Here is a 21,818-nt window from a genome sequence, read left to right as displayed (position 1 = left end):
ATAGATGCAAGTCAAATTTCAAATCAACTCACGTATAATAACTATAACGTTGTAAGGTGTGATGACGAGATGTAGAAAGAACGACACGATAATAGGCACTAGAAGCATGCCTTGTCCGTCGCTCATCTGTCTGATGACGTCACACATAGAACAGTACAGCAAGCCCAGCCGTTTGATGGTTTGCACCGAGATTGATGCACTCGATGTGTCTGTATAACAAGCAATCAGTGTCACATTATAGCGGTGTGTGCAAGCAATCAGTGTCACATATATAATATTACTATTTGATTTTTAATAATCATAAAAAAAGATCTTAAAAAGGCTACTCCTGGACGAAGAAATGCTATTGTTTCGCGGGGACTTTTACAAATATACAAACGACGGACCCAAAGTACAAATAGACCAAAAGAATTGACCCGTATGGGAATCGAACCCATGATCTCCCGACGCAACCTTGATCACTGCGCTATAGAGGCAGCCAAATCTGTCAGATCCAGTCCAAAATGAACATTTCAAGAAATCACACGTTAGACAGAATTTTAATGCGTAGCAGAGAAGAGACAGAGAGAGAGAGGGAGATAGAGCGAAGGAGAGAGAGAGACAGAGAGAACGAGAAACAGATAAAGTAAAACCAGCTGACCTTTTTCTTCAATTGAATCCATGACTCTGTTCATTGTCTTGTGAGATATAAACGTAAACTTGCGAGTGTCTAAACTCTTCTTTTTCTTTGGTTTTGATCCTGATAAACAGATAAGCCAAAAGTTAACAGGCATTTGTCTTAAATAAATCTTGGTTGAACACAGATATAATTATTTCAAAGTGTAGCGACTAACCGACGCCGACGTTGATTTCGGCGCCGGAAGATTCTTCTCTTCTCTGAACTCGACGGAATGTAGGCTGACAAAAATGATATACACTAATGCTAAAATGCTATTATGAATGCAGATTTTTGGCAATCGTGCTACAGAGAGCCCATAAGTGTGTGATAACTTTTTATGAATAAGACCGACAATATTAAAGAATTAAAGGCTCGCCTACCTGCTGCCATTGTTTGTAATAATATTAATGGTAAACTCACATGCCCTCACTGTACACGTGAGCTTTCTGTTAAAAGTGGCTATGCAAACCACCTTCGTCCGCATCAGCGCCAATTTGATCAGTAGTCGAAGTGGTCGCCATGGCCGAAATCGGTCGGATATATTATCACAAGTATAATACCAGCGAGCGTGTTGAAGGAAACTTTCTGTGCCGAACGTTGCACAGGTGTGTCGGCTAAGTTAACCGTAGCGTACTAACCTTTGTCATATAATTGTTCCAGTTGGTTTTCTAAGCAGTCATTGAGATGATGAAACGTAGACAGCACAGTCAAGTGTATTAAAGCCACTTGTAAAATCAGTGCCTTTGCCATTGACACCCCCAAATAATAGCCGAAGTAGAAGCATTCCATGTAGACTGAAAGGCAAAGATTATGATATAGAATGATAATGTCCTACTGCAGAGTGCTGAGCAAAGGCCTCTCGCTAAGATTTCCAGTCCCTTCATCCGGCCGTCCAGAAACGCGTCCAAATCGATAAACATGCTATAGAATGGTAAAATAATATGTAATTATACTTACAGACTCTGTTTCTGCTGATCATATAATGAATTAGCGACAAAATGTCAAGGATTATAACAATGTTTCCTAGAACGAGTGAAAATACGGTCATTGTTCGTTCAACCTTTTTATAACTTTTTTGCAGTGGAATGTAGTGGTTCAACTCTGCGTTTATCTGAAAGCAACATTTTATAAAAAAAATGCTTAGAAACACTATGAAAATAAGTAATACAAAACTAAATCGTATAAAAATGGAAAAAGATATATTTGGAAGTACCATTACAGGCAATTTTATTTATCGATCACATACTCTAAAGTGGAGTTCTAAGAGAAATGCAGCATATAAATCTAACACAAATACTCCTGATATATTGAAGAGATAAGAAGAAGACACGAGCTCAAAAATATTGCGACACAAGGTGCTGTTTCTGTATATTTTTACACAAAGTATTTTTTTTATCTAAGAGGGGACTTCATGGTCAATGGTACTATTTTCCATGTTCGTTTCTTTTCTGGCTACTTCAAATGCAATAAGTTACCTTCTGTATCTGTACCAAGCAATTAATAACTCGCTCCAACCTATATACTCCAGAAATGGCTTGAGCAATGATCACTCCAGACATAGTAGCCACAGTGGCGACAAACACCACGCTATCAGAATTGTGGCGGGAGTGGATCGCGTCTTTACGATCTAAGCAGAAGTCGTACACCACCGATATTGCTGGAAAAATACCTGAAACATAAAGTAGGTACCTATAAAAAAATACGTCTGCCACCCAGAAGCACGGTTATTCACCACTGTCGACTAACGACAGCCAGTTATCTATAGATAACTAGCTGACCCGCGCAACTTCGCTTGCGTCACTTAAGAGAATGAGTCAACATTTTCCCCGTTTTCGTTACATTTTTTGTTGCTACTCCGCTTCTAATGACCGTAGCGTGATGTTATATAGCCTATAGCCTTTTTTACTAAATGGGCTATCTAACACTGAAAGAATTTTTCAAATCGGACCAGTAGTTCCTGAGATTAGCGCGTTCAAACAAACAAACAAACTCTTCAGATTTATAATATTAGTATAGATTTTGGTTTAAATAAGATATACGCCCCTCTAGTGCATTGCATGCTGATTGTGATCACACTTTGACTACTAGGAGTGGAGCTGAAAACAAAAGTCTACGCAGACGATGTGGCGGGCTCCCGCATTTTATAATAAGTGCCTTTGAAAAAACTGATACTTGTGACCCATCAGTTGGAAGAAAGTCGTGCTTACTAAAATTTTGCAGATGATTTAAATTTCTAACTTAATTATAGTCAATTATTTATATACCTTTATTGTTTTTATACAAGAGATTTCATACAGTAAAGAGTATGCATTATAATATTATAGTAAATAAATTAACTTACATGCAATAAAAGTAACAATTCTGCCATAAATCTCAGCTACTCGTGATACGCTGATGCGACAGCCTCCTGGTACATTTCTGCACCTGATAGATGCAACTCCCAACATTTGTCCCACTCGCAGTGCAAAGGCGAGGAAACCCGAGACAGTGCACTCGTGTTTTTGGGGTAGATCCATTATAATTAACCTAAAAGCGAAAATTTAAGACTGAAATTAAATCATTTTTATGTAAGGTCTTTTGATATTTCAACCAAGTCATAGTTTACTCGGCGATCAGTACAATGATACAATGTTAAAATGTCAATAGAATGATGTAGTATGTATTAAAATCATTCTAAAGGCAATGTGATATTATTTAGAATTTGAATATATAGCTAAGTTAACACGATATAATAATATTGACCTTTAAACAAGTAACAAATAAACCGGCATTCTGTAAAACAATGTCTTGCTTTTTTGTGTACAATGTTCTTAATACACGCTTTAAATACCGCCTTAATTATTACCTCAGCCTAGATATTAAATTACATTGTTAGAATATAACACAAATCACATTGTTACGAAACAAAAAACATCGCAACCTAATATTACCATTACAAACTTGTAAATTGACTGTTGGCACTAAAGGAGAGCCCTGAGGTACTCCATATTTTTGAGTATATGTATTATCAAGTTATTTTACGAATAGACTAGTATTTGCAGGAGTTATGGTAAACTATTAAATAACTGTTAAGATAAGCTTAGCCAACAAAATCATCTGGTTACTAGTCATACCTGGTTACTTGGACTAATTTATCTAAAGTTTGAAGAGTTTCTACGCATCCATAATCATCTTCTTACTTAAAAATACATAGACTTAAGAACTTATTTACTTATAACTCGTTCATAACTACAACTTTTGTGACACACAGATAATTTTCTGACCCAAAATTAAGCGAATATTCTGTTTCTTCGTCAAGTTTTTTACTACACAAGTATAATCCATTTCTAATGTGAGACTTATTAAAACAATAAAATACATTTTCATTGTTTTTGTTATTTCTACTACAGTTTAAATATTGTATTTCTATTAATTAATCATCGTCGACACATCTTTAATCGTTTTTATTCAATAAAACATTAATGACTTCAGTTAGCAAATACACCGACATAATATGAATAATCGTTATTTGAAACGGTAGTAGTAATACTGATTGTTTAGAAACCGGACATTTTTAAAGCACCGGTAAAGATTGCTTTAAATTATTTGTTGTCTATGTACTGGCAAATGTCGTCACCTTTTGGCGCGAATTTATATACAATCATGGCTGGCTTTATTTTTCATCAATGTATTACCATATTTCTAGAATAAAAAACTCCCAGAGTTTCCGATTGCTCCTAAGGAATCATATATGATCATCATCTATGTATTTTTGCAGTTAAAGCGCCATGGATTTAGACGAGCCTCTTCGAACTGAATGTACAGTATCAGGACCTTTGAGTTTCATTCTGTTTATCTCAAAAATAATTGGTGTGGCTCCTCTGAAGTTTGAGAAAGTGCGAAATCGTTATAGAATCAGAGTGTGCAAGATCCACAGTTGGCATGGCCAAGTCATCAGTATTATATACAGTGAGTATTACTTTGTAGCACATGTGAGTGCGATTGCCTTGTGGCATAAATATGTGCGTCTGTAAATCGCAGGTGTTTGTTTTTCTAGTTGACAATTTTTTTCTATAGTAAAGCTTAACTCGCTCTTTTTATGAATGTTCTTCTTTTATAACATACGATCATTATTGTTATTATAACTTCGGATGGGAAAACGAAAGGAGTTACAAAAACACATAGCTCCGAAGAGTTTTTAAAAACATTATAATCCAAGAGTTTGACATTTAAAATGTGCTGGTATAATAGTTCTTACAGAGCCCGGTAGAGACGCTAAACAGATTTTCATGTAAATTTTTTCGATAGCTAGCCGGTTGTCGGTAGTCGATAGTAGTAGAGAATCAAGCTACAATACTAACCATGTTTCTGTTATTCTAGTGTCACTCTCATTGGTAGCCTTAGCAGCAGATTTAACTATAGATACGAAGACTTCGTTCAAGACTACTGGCAACGGTAACCAAGTAGTGTGGATATCAGACGTGGTCATTGTTGGCGCGGTGGTCATCACGGGGACGTTCACTCGCATGACTAGGATGAAGAATATGATTGATTGTATTGCACGAGCGAGAACTGTGAGTTATATACTTTTTTATTACATATTCGCTGAAAATTCCATGGACAAATTCCAAGCCATGCAGATGATTCGCATCTCCCGAAATGAGGAGTGGGCCAGGCCATAAATCCACTACGCTGCTGAGCATTGCAACCTTTGAAGAACTGATTTCTATGAAGTCTCAAAAAAGCGAGGCGTGATAACGATATTTTCCTTTACTGCTAGATCAAGTGACATTTCATTTTCAAAAATACACAGGTCCAAAAAATATTTTAAGTACTGCCTTGGGTTTTAACCTCCAACCAGTTATGTTCTTTGACCACAAAAATATTTTCGTTTTTATAATAATACCATTGAGATATTTTTTTCCAGATTCACATAGAATTAAACAGCTTCCATCGACCACCAGTTTCAGGAGAACGGAACACTTGGATAATGGTTATGGGAGCAATACTCTTGGGAACATTTACTGTGTTTGCGGACTATGGTATATTTATGCACGCAGTTTATATTGCAGATGGAAAAGGTAGATTACCTATCCTATAATCATAATTATAGGTTTAATAATAGTTTTGTGTATTTATTGTTTGGGTGCAGTACTCGTGATCGAATTAATTAAAGTAAGACATACATACGTCATACATATATACAAAAAATCACGATTTGTTCCTATATTGGAGACCAAAGATAGACTCTTGACTTAAGCAAGATATTTGGAACCAACTTCTTTCTGGCAGAGCCCTGAGTCTTTGAACCTGAGACCTTTGCACGGCAACTGTTAAATACAGTATGAATATGAATTTATATTATTATACATACATAAGTACATAAAATCATGCTATCTAGTAGGCAGCGACTAGAGAACACCACTTGGTACGATCCTTACAAATTTCCTTTGCTACATTCACATCCATACATCTTGTCCTACAGGACAGCCGGTTACAATACCATGCACCTGAGAATATTATTTAATTGAATATAAATTTTTCAGTATTAACATCGAGTTTCTACGTATTTTACACAATATCAGCTTTAAAACTTTACATGTTGGTGCTTCAGTTCAATCTAATAACAATGCAAGTGTTACCGTCATTGGAGGTACTGAATAATTCGCTGAAGAGTATGGTGAAGGAAATGTACAACAGTTGTTAGTATATTCCAATTTTTTACCTTTTTCTATTTATAGACAACGCATGAAATAGCAATAGTGTTTTATTTTTAAGAGAGTTTAAAAATAGAGGACTTAATAAACGAAAAACCACTTAGACCCAGAAGTAAATACTTTTCCGAGGATTTGAAAATCTGCGTAACGATAATGAAATGAAAATTTCATAATACGTCCTCATCTATCTATCGATTCAGCCCACTTCTTCCACTGTTGAGTATAGGCTACTTATCAGAACGCTACTTAGTATAGTACTGTGCTTCTCTCATTCGTTGCAGCTTTATGCATCCATCTAGTTAGAGAGCCTACTTTGTGACCTTCGCCCTTTACATCAATGCCTTCAAATTTGAAATTATAGACAACTGTGCTTCAGAGAGCAAGCAGACCTTTTAGCACTTAAGTTTCTTTTTTAGCTTTTTTTATCTCATACTTAATTATTTGTATGCTTTACAGCGTCAGCATCATGCTTTGAACCAATATATCGTAAAACAGTAGTGACAAAGAAGATTAGTAGAAATAATCTGTTTAATAAAATTACTAACAAAACCAACGGTGTATCTGATTCAATGAAGATGAATGGAGGTAAGCATCGTATCCTCGAGCCCTTACCGATATTTTAATAATAATGGTCACAGTTTGTCGTTTGTCGTTTTGACGTTTGTCCTTCTTTCAAACACAGTTGAATATTTTTGGGAGAAAGTTTCTGAACCGGAGAAGCACATACGCTACTTGTTTCAAAGAAAATTCCAGCGACATTTTTTATTTTTTTTACCTGAGTAAATGAATTATTTCTAATTTCAAACATTAAGAGGAAATGCTAAAGCAGAATCTATTATGCCGAATTTCTTTTCGAGGAAGTATAATAGGTCACATTTTACTAATACAATAAATTGTCAAGTTGTTTTGTAAACCCTGACATGTATCAAGTATTTTTTCTTTTAGGTGTGAAACTGTCTCCAACATCACTCCGTCGAATGACGTCCCTCTACTGTTCCCTCTGTGATATTATAAGACAGTTGAACGACAGCAACGGACTGCTCCTAGTGATCTTACTCCTCTCTATACTACTACATATGGTTATCACACCTTATCATATGATTGTTGGGTTATGTATGTATTTGTGTGGTGTATTTTTAACTAGGTTCTTATAAGCATTGGTAGCTGAGTGATCTAGTCACTTTCTCCAATTTCATGGTCGATCATTCGATAATCGAGGTTTTAAACACGAGGCAACGTGAAATGACTTTTCAAAAATTTACGCGTATCAGAAATAAATATGACTTTTTCTAACTATGAGGAAAGCCTCGTGATCAAACGTGCATGGCTAAGAATTATTTAATACAGTTTTTGAAAGGATACATTATTATTACCCCCAACGTCGTGGCCTCACTGCTTAAAGCCTCTTTCATTTCGGAAATGGATTAAGTGAGAAAGGGGATCGCTTTCTAATTAAGCTGCTATGTTTATAAATATTTGTACTACAATTTTGCCATACAATGTCCATATTTGCGTTTTGATCTGAATGTTTTTTTTACAGTCCATGCCTCATTGGCCGATCAATCAAGAAGTATTGAGCTGCAAGTGCCGTGGGCTATGTTTCATTTCTCTAAGCTGTTGTTAGTCGTTGAACCTGGACATCTTACTCATGAACAGGTATTCAGGATACGGTTGATATTAAACTACTACAAAATTTGACTTTTGGTCTACATCGCTGATTGTGGGCATCTCTTATTGTTAATTATTGTATCAACTTCATTGTTAATCTTTTGGCGATTAAAAAGAGAGGCTGTGAGTTTCTTGCTCTTCTCATAAAGCTTTATGGTATATTTAATGGTAGATGCAATTATTGAAACGACTATTCTATTTATAACTACCCTGTCCTACTTCTTTTGTTTTTATTCCCTGCGTTCTTCTTCGTAGCTTGTTGCTATTATCAGACACATACTGATTGACGCGTATTATGATAAGTATCATTTGTATGTTTAGATGGATCTAACCAGAAACCTGGTGAATCAGATGCTGCGTTACACTTCTCCGGACGACGTGGCCATCACCTCAGAACTGAAGCTGTTCCGCAAACACATCGTACTGAACCAACTCACATACTGTCCTATGCAACTCTTCACGCTGAACAGGACTCTTATATCTGCTGTGAGTATCAAATTTATAGCAATTTTATAAGACGATCGACAAATATCTAAATATATATAACTCAAAGGTGACTGACTGACATAGTGATCTATCAACGCACAGCCTAAACCACTTGACGGATCAGGTTGAAACTTGGCAATCAGGTAAATGTTTTGAGGTTAAGCATCCACTGAGAAAGGGTTTTGATCAATTCTACCCCCAAGGATATGAAATAGGGGATGAAAGTTTGTATGAAAATTCTGTCCAAAGTCTCAAACCACGTGGAAGAATGCTGCGGGCTAAAGCTAGTTTGATAATAATGTCTAAGCATCAGTGGACCTTTCAAATAAACCTTGTCATAGTGAAAAGTTATTCTTTCTGTTTTTTTTCAGATCATGGGCAGCATTACAACTTATTTGGTCGTCGTTGTCCAGTTGTAAAATATACAACTCATTCAAATATGGACTTAACTACTACCGTTACTTAGTTGAACAATATTTTGAATCGTTTTTCGTTATACTATTTTCATCATCATCATCATTGGCCTGTGTCCATCCATTGCAGATGATTCAGGTGGCGTCAGATAGAGGAATATTTGTTACAAAGTAACATCTTCGTTCGTGGCTTAAAAGACCTATGCCTATTATTTTATACATAGTATAATGGCACATTGATTTAATTTAAATGGTACCAAATAAAATTGTTTACAACTATAAAGGGCTCTTTTTTATTATTATTTTATTATCTCAGGATAATTACCGACAAACCAATTGGTTGTCAAGTAGCCAGACATTTCTAAGTAATGATCAATCAAACACTCAAGACTTTCTTAGAAAAATGTTATAATGAAATGCTTCATAGAACAAAGTAATTAGGTAGTACCGTCAAAGATATGATCTAAATCATGTTGACTGAGCAATAAAGACGTAGACACACACATTACACGTCTGAACAAATATCATTATGTAGTTCCAATAACTAGTGTGTCGACGACCTAATATTAGTTTTGTACTTAAACTATGGGTAGTTTGGATAAGAATAAATGCGAAATAATATAAAATGTGCATGAAATGCTTCCGGAGTTTAAGTATTTGTTATGCGACGTATTTATTTATTAGGATTCCCTATGTATCCTTGATTGGACTTAGTAATTCTCTGTGCAATGTTCAAACGACAGCCGGAAAAATTGTTGAATGTACTGTGAATACATCTTTGCAAATAACAACAAATGTTAACCTTTGAGTCACGATTAAGTTATGGATAGTATTACATTGATATACGGCATTAGTGACGATTTTCTTTCAATTCATACATTTCAAGTTCAAAGTACCATTTTCGATGTCCCGTGTTTGCACTGAATAAGTATTATTTCTATTGGCAACTAATTCGCAGATTAAGGATTGTTAATTTTGCTTTAATAAATACAGGCTTCGTAAAAATAAGGAATACCTTTACATTTTACATTCCATATCAGGATTTAAAATTCGTGACGAACAGTAATAAGTTTGTTTTTCGATAGAGCTTTATGATAATTCAAATGACCGTTATTCATTTGTGTACTCTGTACTTAACGATCGTTGTTTACAAAGAGCGTATGTGACATGTAGTTTCGAAACACGTCGCATGGCAAGGAGGTGAGAGGTAAATACTCATGACATATTATTAATTTAAGATAAGATATTTTCTCACACTGATTGGTAAATTATCAATGATTAGAGCAAATTTTGTCGCGGACTAAAGTCAAGTCCCAAAGTCAGTAACTATAAATAGTGAATGTTATTAAAAATTAATCATAGTCAAAAAAGATATAAAAATGATTTGATTGTAATTTGATTTAAAATGATAACGATTATATACCTTCTGGAATGAGGGAAGGGTTTATATAAGATATAAATAATTCAAACAAACACAACAATTCAAACCGAATTTATTACTTAGAAATCGAATTAATCTATTGATTAATGATTAGCGCCCTTACGGTAACTTTTTATTGTTTTGTGCTAGCGTTAAAAAGTAATCAAATTAGGTCATTGATTATGGAATTCTTTTATAAAGTGGTATGTTTCCGAGAAACCAATGAGCGACGAGATATCTACTGTTATTAAACATTAATTATAAATAGGTTTCTGCTTAATTTTATCGTAAAATTTAATTTAACTCAGTGCGTTACTAGATTTCTTTCAAAAATACTGTATTCTCTACAAAGATACTATATTATATCGATATTTAGATAAAGTTTTACCAAATACATGCACAATATTTCGTATGCAAGCCGACCCGTGCAGGCAAAATCGTAGTTGTGCTTGTTCCAGTAACGCGATTCTCTACAGTCGGTATCCAAAGTTTGACATGTAAATGTACTGCCAAAATAGTTCCTACGATGCCCGTCAGAGGCGCTCATCAGATTTTCATGCAAAATTTATCGATAGCTGGCCTGTTATCGGTGGTCGATAGTAGTAAAGAATCGAGCTACAGTACATAATATGCAGCTGAAAAATAAATATGTACTGCCAAGTTCCTAAGTTCTGATTGTTTATGTTTTTTTTATGTGTAACAAAAATAAATGGTTTAATGTCAGTTAAATCTCACAGATAATCGTACACTCTCTTTAGTTTCCTTCTACAAATACTTCAGGTAACACACCATGGATTTAGAAGAGCCTCTTCAGAAGGAGTGCACAGTATCAGGCACACTAAGCTTCGTACTCCGAATGTCTCGCCTGGTTGGTATCGCACCGCTCAAGTTTGAAAAGGTCCGCGATGGGTGGCGCATCCGTGTGTCACGGTTCTATAGCGTTTATGGGTTTATCGTCGTTATTGTTTTTGGTAAGTTTTATCTGATTATGTGAGAGATTTTAAGACCCTAGACGAAGTTTAAGAGTTAACCATGAGATCAAACAGTAGTGTGATTTTCTATGACTACCGGCTATTGACTGCGGAGTCAATAATTGTCTGAAAAACAGCGCTCCTAGCGTTGTTCACAAGTTTCACGGCAAGTAATAGTAGTAGTAGTCTTTGGTCAATAGACCGTCTGCAGATAAGACTAGTAGCCCTGCTAGTAACTTAAACCATAGATTAAGATTGATTTCAGATATTTCTATTATCACAATACTATTTCTAAGCAAAAATGATCCAGCAGACTGGTCCTAAAAGCGTTACAAAACGCAAACTTTCACATTAAAATATTAACATATAGATTTTTTACTAACGTAATATTGTTCTTTCTTCCAGTGCTATTCGCAATAGTAGCTCTAATGAGTGACTTAGCCATCGACACGGAGAAGGCGTTTAGGACGACGACTAACTCCAACCGTATGGTGTGGATACTGGACATCCTCGTCGTAGGAGTGGTGGTTATCGCTGGAGCATACACCGGGATGAACAGGATGAAATACATGATCGACTGTATCGCGCAGTTGAAAGATGTAACGTTTAGATTGGTTGATATTGTTAATGTATTGAAAACATTTTAAGATATTTTGCACTGAGGTTTTTTGTACCTATTTATGTAATCTTCATGTGAAATAGTGGTACATAGGTGAGCTTATTACACGAAGGCTTCCTTTACCAGCCAATAATTGGGTCAAAAAAACTACGAACTTACTTCATATCTTAGTTATTTATGTTTAACTATAACTTAATAATTATTAAGTTTTTGTTTATCGTAAATTCGGATTTTCGAGTTAAGCCAAAATATAAATATTTAAAAGTTTACGTTTAAAGTGGAACTTAAGCAAAAATTCTAACAACAAACTGTCATACAAAATAACGATTTCTTGAATTTTGTGGAACTCTTAGAATTAACGGTACATTTAACGATTTCAAAGAGGTTCTCTGTTATATTTCTTCCAGTTTCGTTTCTTTAGCCTAGCCGTAATATGGGTAAGTACTTATAAATCAGTATTTTTGCAGATAAACAAAGAATTAAGTCATTTCAGTCACCAAACAATATCAGAGAGTGACAGAAAGAAATGGATAATGGTAGTCTTTACACTAGTGTTCGGATGTTTCACCGTGTTTACTGATTATGGCTTGTTCATGTTCGAAGTGGTCGGGGTCGATGGCAACCGTGAGTATACAGAACATTTACAATTGTTGGAAATTCATTATAAGATTTAATTTTTCGTCGACTTTTTCTGACTTCATAATTTTTAAACTCTCGCGTTGCATGTTTCATACTTTTGATATAAGTATTGGTTAACTTTAGAATAATTTGGAATATTGGGACAGATTTTATCACACTGGCTGTTTCTCTTTCTATTAGATAGATTATCGGACTCTTATTTAAAAACTTTAACATTAGTCTTTAGTCTAATAACTATTATATTGTCCTGTGCCAGCTCAATAAACTAATAAAATCTTTACAAACATAACATGTCCTTTTTTTTAGTAGTTCCTACTACACATTATTTCCTGACATTTCAGTGAATAGAGAGCCTTATGAGCAATTATCATAAAGGTGGATACAATTTTCCTTACTTGTACACAGACGCAATAAAATTGTATTTTTCTTTCAGTCCTAACATCAAGTTTCTACATATTCTTCGGCATATCGAGTATAAAACTACTGTTACTTGTAATACAATTCGCTTTGATAGCAATGTGGGTGTTGCCGACACTGCAACTGCTAAACAACTGCTTGAGAGACGTACTACGGGACGTATACAAGAATTGTAAGTACCATTTTTGCTTTATTATTCTCATTGTTAGTTTAAAGACAGTCGTTCGATATTTTGTCATGTTCAAAACTGCTGGTATGATTCACAAAATAAAAGTAATGAGAACCCAATCGGAAGTGGTTTAAAAAATATACATATTTTTGAGTTATAGAGAGCAATAATAATATTTTCTTGTATTTTTTCTGGAGGATTAATAAAATAGTATTTGTTTTTTTTTACAGCTTCCGAATCAACATTGATAACAACGTACCCGAAGTCTATTGTCGTCAAAGAAAATAGCAAAAATAATGTGTTCAACCGATTTGGAAATAAATCAGTCAACCGCGTGATAGATTTAATGGCAATTAATGGAGGTAAAAGTGTACAGAACATTGGCATATCGTCATTAATCGTTTCTTCTTCAAATTAAATATTGAATGACTCGTGAAGTAGCGCAATTCTCTACAGTCGAGGTAATCGAGTATCGAGAGTTTGACATTTAAAATGTTCTGTAATATGTATGTGTATGTCCATAGCCAGTTGCGCTCACCGGTCGGTAAACGATCTGTGGGTTAAGCAACCGTTGGCGCGGTCATTCTATAGATGGGTGACCACTTAGTGGTATTTGAGCTGGGCGTCTCCGTGCTACGGAGGGCACGTAAAAAGTCGGTCCCGGTTGTTGTCTACTAAGATAACAGTCTTTAAGCCATGTCAAAGGCCTTTCGGGCGGCTTGAACAACTTTGACACTAGGTTGACCACTTACCATACGATAAGAAGAAGAAAAAGAAGTTCATACGTGGCTCACTAGAGGCGCTGATCAGATTGTTTTCATACATAATTTCTAAAAATGGCCCAATATTTGAAGCTTTACTTTTAATTGTTATGTATTAAATAGGTTTAAAAACAACACCATCGACGATACACCAGATGTCTCACCTGTATTGCTCGTTGTGTGATATAATACGTCAGTTGGATGATAGCACCGGGTTTATACTGGTGCTGCTACTCTTCTCTTTCCTAGTGCATTTAATTATCACGCCGTATCATCTTGTTACTGGATTGTGTAAGTATTTAAAATTAAACAGTTATTTTTTGTAATAATAGTACCTGATATTTTGAGTAACGCGGCTATCCAAAAACTAATATCAACTGCTATGATAACATCGTCTTTATATCCCTCTTCGAAACCATAAGCTCCACCGACATTTGACTTATTGTCTTAAGCACGATTCACTCAGAAAGCGAGTCGGGACGGGAGTATAGCTGGTCTAATTATTTGTATTCGTATGGACTACACCACATTGGCTGCCCCCGACCCCATCATGCTATTTTCATATGATGATTTTTGCAGTTCACGACGAACAGTCCGATCATTCAAGCGTTCCTCTACAATTGGCATGGGCTGTTGTTCATTTTAGTAAGCTTATGATGATAGTAGAGCCCTGTCATCGAACTCATGCACAAGTAAGTTATCAAATATCATTCTTCTGTTTATAATTGGATTCACTGTTAATTGTTAACTCTAGATATAGCGCTCGAGATTTATTTTTAAAAAGTATGAGGTAGGAAGTACAAATTGATGAAACATTTTGACGTAGAATCGTACCTACTAGTAAGTGATTGGCGAGTAGTAGCTGAAAAGAGAGACTGATGAAAGAGTTCGCGAACCTTTGTTCAAATATAGGACTAAATCGGTTGTTTGTTTGTCGTATGGTTAGTGGTCAACCTAGTATCAAAGTTCTTTAAGCCGCCCGAGAGGCCTTTGATATGGCTTAACGACTATTAGCTTCGTAGACAACAGCCGAGACCGACTTTTTACGTGCCCTCCGAAGCACGGAGACGCCCAGTTCAAATACCACTATGCGGTCACCCATCTTTGGAATGACCGCGCCAAGGTTTGCTTTACCCACAGATCGTTTCCCGACCAGTGAGCGCAACTGGCTACAGGCGCCTCACTAAATCGGTTAATAAATAATAACCAAGTTACATTGAATTAGTTAACAAATAATTTGTCCGTTTACTTATTTCTAGATGGACCAGACTCGTAACCTGATCAATCAGATGCTCCGCTACACTTCTCCAGAAGACTTCGCCATCATCTCAGAACTGAAGCTGTTCTACAGACACCTGATGCTGAACCAAGTTACTTACTCTCCCATGCAGCTCTTCACTTTAAACAGGACCCTAATAGCAGCTGTGAGTGTTATTTTAAAAGATTGTGATACCGATTCTGATGTTTTAGAATCTTGTTAGAGAAACGAAAATCGATGGATTCTTGATGGTTTCACGTTTGCGTTTATGTAAAAGACGTCGTATTAGATGTTGAATGCATTATCTTCTGAAATTGCATGTAGTTGTGCTAATTAGTATGCAAGTACACGACAAAATCAAGGAACTAAGTGGTCCGGTCTGATGTAATTAATTTTATTCTATCTATTTTTCAGATCATGGGCAGCATCACAACATATTTGGTTGTTGTGATCCAACTATAAAGGAGTACTTGTACATATTCATGTGTATGTTTCTAAATAAAAATGTTATGATCAACCTATAATAATTTTATTGGGACAACGGTGAAAGTATTTTGTATTTTAAATAATAACATTTAAACAGTGTGTCACGAAATGGTTCTGAGAATAAGTAGATATTTTTTTTCATTAGATACTTTTTTCTACACATACATTTCTAACTAAGAAATATAATTATTTCTAACCCTATTACTTAAGTTGAATGACCACAATGAGGTATGTAGGTACAGTCCCAGCAATCTGTAACAATCAAAATAATGAAGTTATAATTAAAATACACGATCCTGTCCTAGACTATGTTAGTTTTGAGGAAATTGGGTAATAGATATTTTAATCGCAAACTAAAGTCCCTTAAACATTTCATATTTGAACGTACTTTCACGTTAACCGCCCGCACCGCAGTCTGGCAACTTTTTTGTGCGTATGAATTTACACACCTAATACATACATATTACAGTGAATTTGGGACTCAAAATTCGGAGCTCCGACCGCTAGAACGCCGATGTGTGGCTTATCAATCTCTCAAACCTCAAAGTTAATGTTAATATTTCTAAAGCCAATACTAAAAGACACTTTTACAATTCCCTAAACACTAAGGTATATTTAGTTGAAAACAAATCACACATTTAACAGAAAAGCTCCTTACCGCAGCAATGAGCATTCTATCCAAGATATAAAGTTTGAGCGGCGAGTAAGAGATCTGCTTCAGCATGTAGTGTCGGTAGAACCGTTTGATCTCGTGCACCATGCCGAAGTGTTCAGACGGAGTGTAGCGGAGTAGCTGCTTGATGAAGTAGCCCGTCAGGTTGAACTGTGAAGTACAAAATCATATAATCTTTTTTGGAGGCTGTTGATGATCATGGGCTCAATATGAATAAGAAATACTATTTGACAACACTAGTTAAGTTTTATAGAATTAAAATATATTTTTGTCTAAATATAAAGTAAAACTTTAAAAAGTATAAAACACACTTGAAATTTTTAAGTTTTGGAGTAGGTAGATATAAATACGACTTATTTTGCATGCTGGAAAAAATAATTGTGAAATTACTTCTCTAATGTTTTTTTACCTGTTCATGAGTGCGTTGGCAGGGTTCAATGACCATCATCAGTTTAGTCAGACTGTAAATAGCGCATATAGTCTGCACCGGCGCGCTGTAGTTATCTGAACGCCAACCTTTGACTGAAAATCGAAACTGCTTATTGAGCCTAGAATAAGGAGTAAAACGCAAAAAAGATGCAAAAGTTTTCTGGAATATAAACATTTATTCTAAATGCAAAATGAAATTTTAAGCTTGTAAATACATATTTAAGACAACAGAAAGATTTTTCTAAAAAAATATTTCAGTTATTTCATTCAAGTAAAGGTGTAGACAGCATGAAAATATCTATTCAAAAAAGACAAAAAAAGCCTTAAAAAACTGTTCCAAAATACGTACATAGTCCAACAGTGATGATATAATACAGTTCAATGACGAGATGCAGCAGAAACGAGAGCACCAACAACACTAGTACTAGTCCGTAACTCTCATTCACTTGCTTCACGATGTCACAGATGGAACAGTACAGGTAAGCTAGACGGTGAACTGTAGTGGGTATTGGTTTCAAACCTGAAAATGTAATGTTATGATTATTTTGAAAATTTTCAAAAAAGAAGATAAGTTTCGTTCTTGTGTTATTGGGTTGAAAACATACAAACAATGGCTACAAAGTGCAATCAGAAACAAATAATTGTGGATCACACAAATATTTTTTCCGTGTTGGTATCGAACACACGACCCGACTTAATGGCGTTGCGACTACTTAAACTACTGCGTCACGGTGTCTTATGCCCTGAATTCGATGGTCTGATGGCATTATTAAATAGGTTGGGCTACGGTACATGGTACAGGCGCAGAACAGTACAAAGTTGCGTACCGGGGTACTCGTAACTTTAAGGGCTAAATACATAAAAGACCTTTGTAAACAGACTAAAGTCACTTAAATTATACATACTTACTTCTTTTAAATGCCATAGTGTCAATGACTCGATTTATAGATTTATGTGATAAACGGTTGTACCAAGTTGATGCAACGTCCATTATTAATTTCGGTTTTGAATACGTTGAGGCTGCAACAAACTTTATATTAGTAATGATATAACACCTATCAGGCATTGTTGTTGTCAAATCACGACCACACACCACATTTACACGTTGCACGTATTTCACAGTCGGAACAGTGTAAAAGCGAGCATTTGACGTTTGACTCCCTAAAACCTATTTTAAATGGTCTGAAGATATCCTTCGCAACATGCTTGGTGCCATAACCAGTTTTAGTGAAGGCATGTTCTAATTAACTAATTTTCCTACAGTACTGTATTTGACCTACTTACATTCGTTGCGTATTTCCTGTAGTAGTTTCTCCAAGCATTTGTTCAGTAGTTGCAGACTAGACAGTACTGACATGGCGATCAGACCAAACTCTATCACGAGGAGCTGCAGCATCAAACACGAGAATATGTTGTGGAATATGTAGAAACTTGATGTTACCACTGAAAAAGGAACAATCTAAATAAACATTGGTTTATTTATTATTTTATATATATACATATAATCACGCCATTCTCTCAAGGAGGCAAAGACTAAGGAATAATTTAATTTTTAATCAGATTTAGCATTGCTATAAAATAATTCGATCAAAAAACCGCTATAACTTTATTAGTACCAAGAGACAATCATAATAGTATCAAAATGTACAAAGCTAGACATTTTTTAAATATCTCTATAGGAACTTATTGAATCTGTATCAGATTTAAATCACTTGGTTAGATGCTTCTATTTCCATAAAGGTGTACGCAGTAAAGAGATTACCTCAGATAATTTATGGAACTTACCTTTGCCGTGAATAGCGACAATTTTATTCATAAATAATGAGAAGTTGATGAAGAGACAGGAGGTTCCCCACACCATTAAATACACGATGAAGAACGACCACCAGTTCTTGCTGGTCTTCGATAACGGCGCGTGGTAACTGTGCAGTTCTTTGTTTATCTGACAATAGTATGAATTATTTTGACAAGGAAATATTATGACAAAAGTAAGAATAATTTATTTTGAATGTAAGATAGTATCTAAAGACATTATTTTATACTGTCGACAGAGCGCTGGCATAATAACAACTTAATTTTCTAATTACGTGATGGGCGGGGTGTTTTGAAAAAGCCAGCTTCTGAAAATGCCTGACCAATAACCGAATTCACTAGACAAGACACAATACCGTAGGTATTATCAAGTATCGAGATTTTGACATTTTAAAAATACTGTAGCAATAGTTCCTACGCTGTCTGCTGGAGGCGCTTATCAGATTTTCATATAAATTTTCTAGACAGCTAGCCGGTTGTTGATAGTCGATAGCGGTAGAGAATCGCACTATAGTTGTTAAGCTACTTTATGGTAGGTACCACTTTTACATAACTGTCAGTAAAATCAGAGCAATGTTTCACATGCTTTTCACTTTACATAAAACGTATTTACAATATTTTGTCTTACATCTTTCAACTTGGCCAGACAGTCAATCATCTGGGCCATCCTGTTCAAGCCGGTATACGCTCCGAAGAACAGCACTAGCTCTACAATTGCCACGTCCAGTATCCACACCAGCAGTAGACTGTTAGTAGCAGTCTTGAGGGATGTCTCCGTGTCTATGGCCAGGTCTGCTACGAAGGCTACAAGGACTAATGAAACTGCGAATAGAAAAGTTTATTAAAACGCTTGGACATTCAAGGCTAAAATCCTTATTGATTTGCAGAAAAAAATCGAGCAACGGGTTTATTGTAGCCAAAACTTTGTGTTATGTTAATTTTATCACAGTATTACGTATATTCCTAGTGGGCAGTAAATTAGAAAAGAAAACTAAAGCGTGTTGAAAAATTTAAAAAAAATCTTCCATTTCTCAATGAAAGAGGCCTAGTTTGTAAGACGTTACGTTTTATCAACAAAATTTGAAAACTACAAAATTAAATCACTTTTTCATTCGTACAGTTACAAAGCCAACTTATACAAGTATAATACAATTATAATAAAACTGCACTTCAACCCGTGATATAATAAACTTACTAGCAATAAAAACAAGAGTATTTCCATAGAAGCTGTAGATCCTAGAAGTTCGGATCTGCCAGCCGTCCCGTACCCTCTTGAACTTGAGAGGACAAATACCTCCGATACGACAAACATACAGCACTGTAGCCAACATACCGGTCACCGTGCATTCAGTACGTAGAGGCTTCTTTAAACCCATCTTGTTATAACTGAAATAAGGTATTTGGTTGGCTAATAATTACCTATTACAACACAATGTCCGACGCCACTGTCTATCTGTTTACGATATATTTAAAATCTTTAGAAAATGAACCTCGGGGAAAGCCTTTGTGTATAGTTTGTTAAGATTAACCCGGTGTAACTCGGGCGAAATCGTGCTGGGTCGCTAGTGCAGTTTTACATTACAGCAAATCAAAACAAGAGTTTGTTTGTCTAATAAGGCTAATTCTGCGACTAAATCTCTGAACAGACTTCGATAAAATTTATCAAATAGTGGAAGTCTGGAATCAATCATAAGCTACTTTTTTTACAAAAATAACTTCTAATTGATGGAACTCTGTAAGCAAACGGAGCCGTGACAATCCGCTAGTATTCCATTAAATGGAATACAAAAATTCCTAGAAATTTCTAGCTTACCTGACTTTTTGTATAATCATTATGCTGACACGGGTATACGATTAAAAAAGAAAAACTTTCTATTGTCCAACATTGAACAGAATTAGGTATATTAATAAAATTAATAGTCACTAAATACACGTAACTTTATCAAGGTCTGTAATATTTTAGAAGTGAAAATATTGGATAAGAACACTAACTTAGGTTATTCTTTTAGGTAACAGCTTTTGTGAAGTGAACTTTAACTTTTCTTATCACAAGAAGCTTGTTACAACCTATCGTATGAAGGTGTTCTAAATATATTATAAGCTAGTCAATAGCTCGATTTTCTCTGTAGCGCGGTCGGACCACTAGGCCCCAGCTTTGATTTCCAGGTTGAATGAAGTGCTATTGGTCTTCTTCCAACTTATATGAGATTATTCTTAACAGCAGCTTAAGGACATTTACCCAGGAAATTGCAATAGGTTCGCCCCCTATTACATGGGAAACGCGGTAGTATTTCATACACCTCTGCTTATACCTTCTGGTATAATAGGCGTGATATTATGTATGTGTGTTTGCATGCTAGTCAAGGATAAGCTGACACAGCTTTGTTGTTTTTAATTTCAGCACTCTGCTTGTAAATTCAAAAATGTATTCCTTCAATTTAATTACTGAATTTCATATCCAGCCTTACTTATTCTTTCCAAGTCTATTTTTTATATTCTATTGAATGAAACAATTAATTATGTTTCTATGAATCACCTGTATGACATAAATAATCATTGTGAATATAAATAACTACGTTTAATCTGATTTTATCTTTGTTAGCTTTCTATAATGTAAACTTCAAAGACAAGAGACGACATAATGATATTTGCTACTTTTACAATGGACCAAACTGATACTCAATTTTGTAGATCAGTTAGCTACTGCTCGCGATTTCATCAGCGTGGAATGATTTTCTGGGTTAAAATATTGAGGTCCTGGGCTGTCTGTGCGTCGGGATTCATTAAAATGCATCTAGTATTTATTGTGTGAAAGAGTAACAAACAAACTTTTAAATTTATAATATTAACCAGACATTTGAAAAAATACCTAAACAGCATGTAATGTAATAAAAAAATATATAACAACAACATTGTTTTAAATATCAATTAGAGTTCCATTAAATACGTTTATGAGTTTTTATTCTGCACAATTCTATGGGAACCAAAAGATGTTTGGAAAACATGTTATTCCCAGATTATCGATAGATTATACTAAGTGGATGATATACTATTATGATTACACAATGTTTACTAAAAGTTCTAGAACTATTGGCATAACGTAGGTACAAAATTGTGCGATTAAAGGTCACTTATCTTATTATATCTAACTAATCTTCTATGAATATTAAAAGTGATAAAATTAAGTAAAAGTATGCAACGCCTCTAGCGGCCATTACACGAAACTTTATTTTCATAAATGGT

General features: G+C 35.1%; 3 protein-coding genes across 3 annotated transcripts; 2 read left to right on the top strand and 1 right to left on the bottom strand.

Moving 5' to 3' along the window:
- Window positions 1-4,425: 4,425 nt before the first annotated feature.
- Window positions 4,426-8,927, top strand: LOC142981866 (uncharacterized). The gene is made up of 8 exons (XM_076128004.1): window positions 4,426-4,606; window positions 5,018-5,211; window positions 5,565-5,679; window positions 6,811-6,939; window positions 7,300-7,467; window positions 7,895-8,010; window positions 8,344-8,508; window positions 8,880-8,927. The coding sequence occupies exons 1-8, from the start codon at window positions 4,426-4,428 to the stop codon at window positions 8,925-8,927; spliced, it is 1,116 nt and encodes a 371-aa protein (XP_075984119.1).
- A 2,204-nt stretch (window positions 8,928-11,131) lies between these two features.
- LOC142981865 (gustatory receptor for sugar taste 43a-like) lies at window positions 11,132-15,637 on the top strand. The gene is made up of 9 exons (XM_076128003.1): window positions 11,132-11,312; window positions 11,718-11,911; window positions 12,399-12,555; window positions 13,004-13,159; window positions 13,387-13,518; window positions 14,041-14,208; window positions 14,497-14,609; window positions 15,177-15,341; window positions 15,590-15,637. The coding sequence occupies exons 1-9, from the start codon at window positions 11,132-11,134 to the stop codon at window positions 15,635-15,637; spliced, it is 1,314 nt and encodes a 437-aa protein (XP_075984118.1).
- Window positions 15,638-15,862: 225 nt separating this feature from the next.
- LOC142981864 (gustatory receptor for sugar taste 43a-like) lies at window positions 15,863-19,951 on the bottom strand. Its single transcript, XM_076128002.1, has 8 exons — window positions 19,771-19,951; window positions 19,204-19,397; window positions 18,549-18,705; window positions 18,048-18,206; window positions 17,113-17,283; window positions 16,744-16,856; window positions 16,320-16,484; window positions 15,863-15,913 (listed from the first exon to the last, which is right to left on the bottom strand). Exons 1-8 carry the CDS (start codon window positions 19,949-19,951, stop codon window positions 15,863-15,865), a joined length of 1,191 nt encoding a protein of 396 aa, XP_075984117.1.
- Window positions 19,952-21,818: the final 1,867 nt, after the last annotated feature.

Source organism: Anticarsia gemmatalis, chromosome 20 (assembly GCF_050436995.1).
Source record: "Anticarsia gemmatalis isolate Benzon Research Colony breed Stoneville strain chromosome 20, ilAntGemm2 primary, whole genome shotgun sequence".
Classification (NCBI taxonomy): Eukaryota; Metazoa; Arthropoda; class Insecta; order Lepidoptera; family Erebidae; genus Anticarsia; species Anticarsia gemmatalis.
The sequence above is the reverse complement of the archived record's forward strand: the minus strand, read 5'-3'. Positions and strand labels throughout refer to the sequence as shown.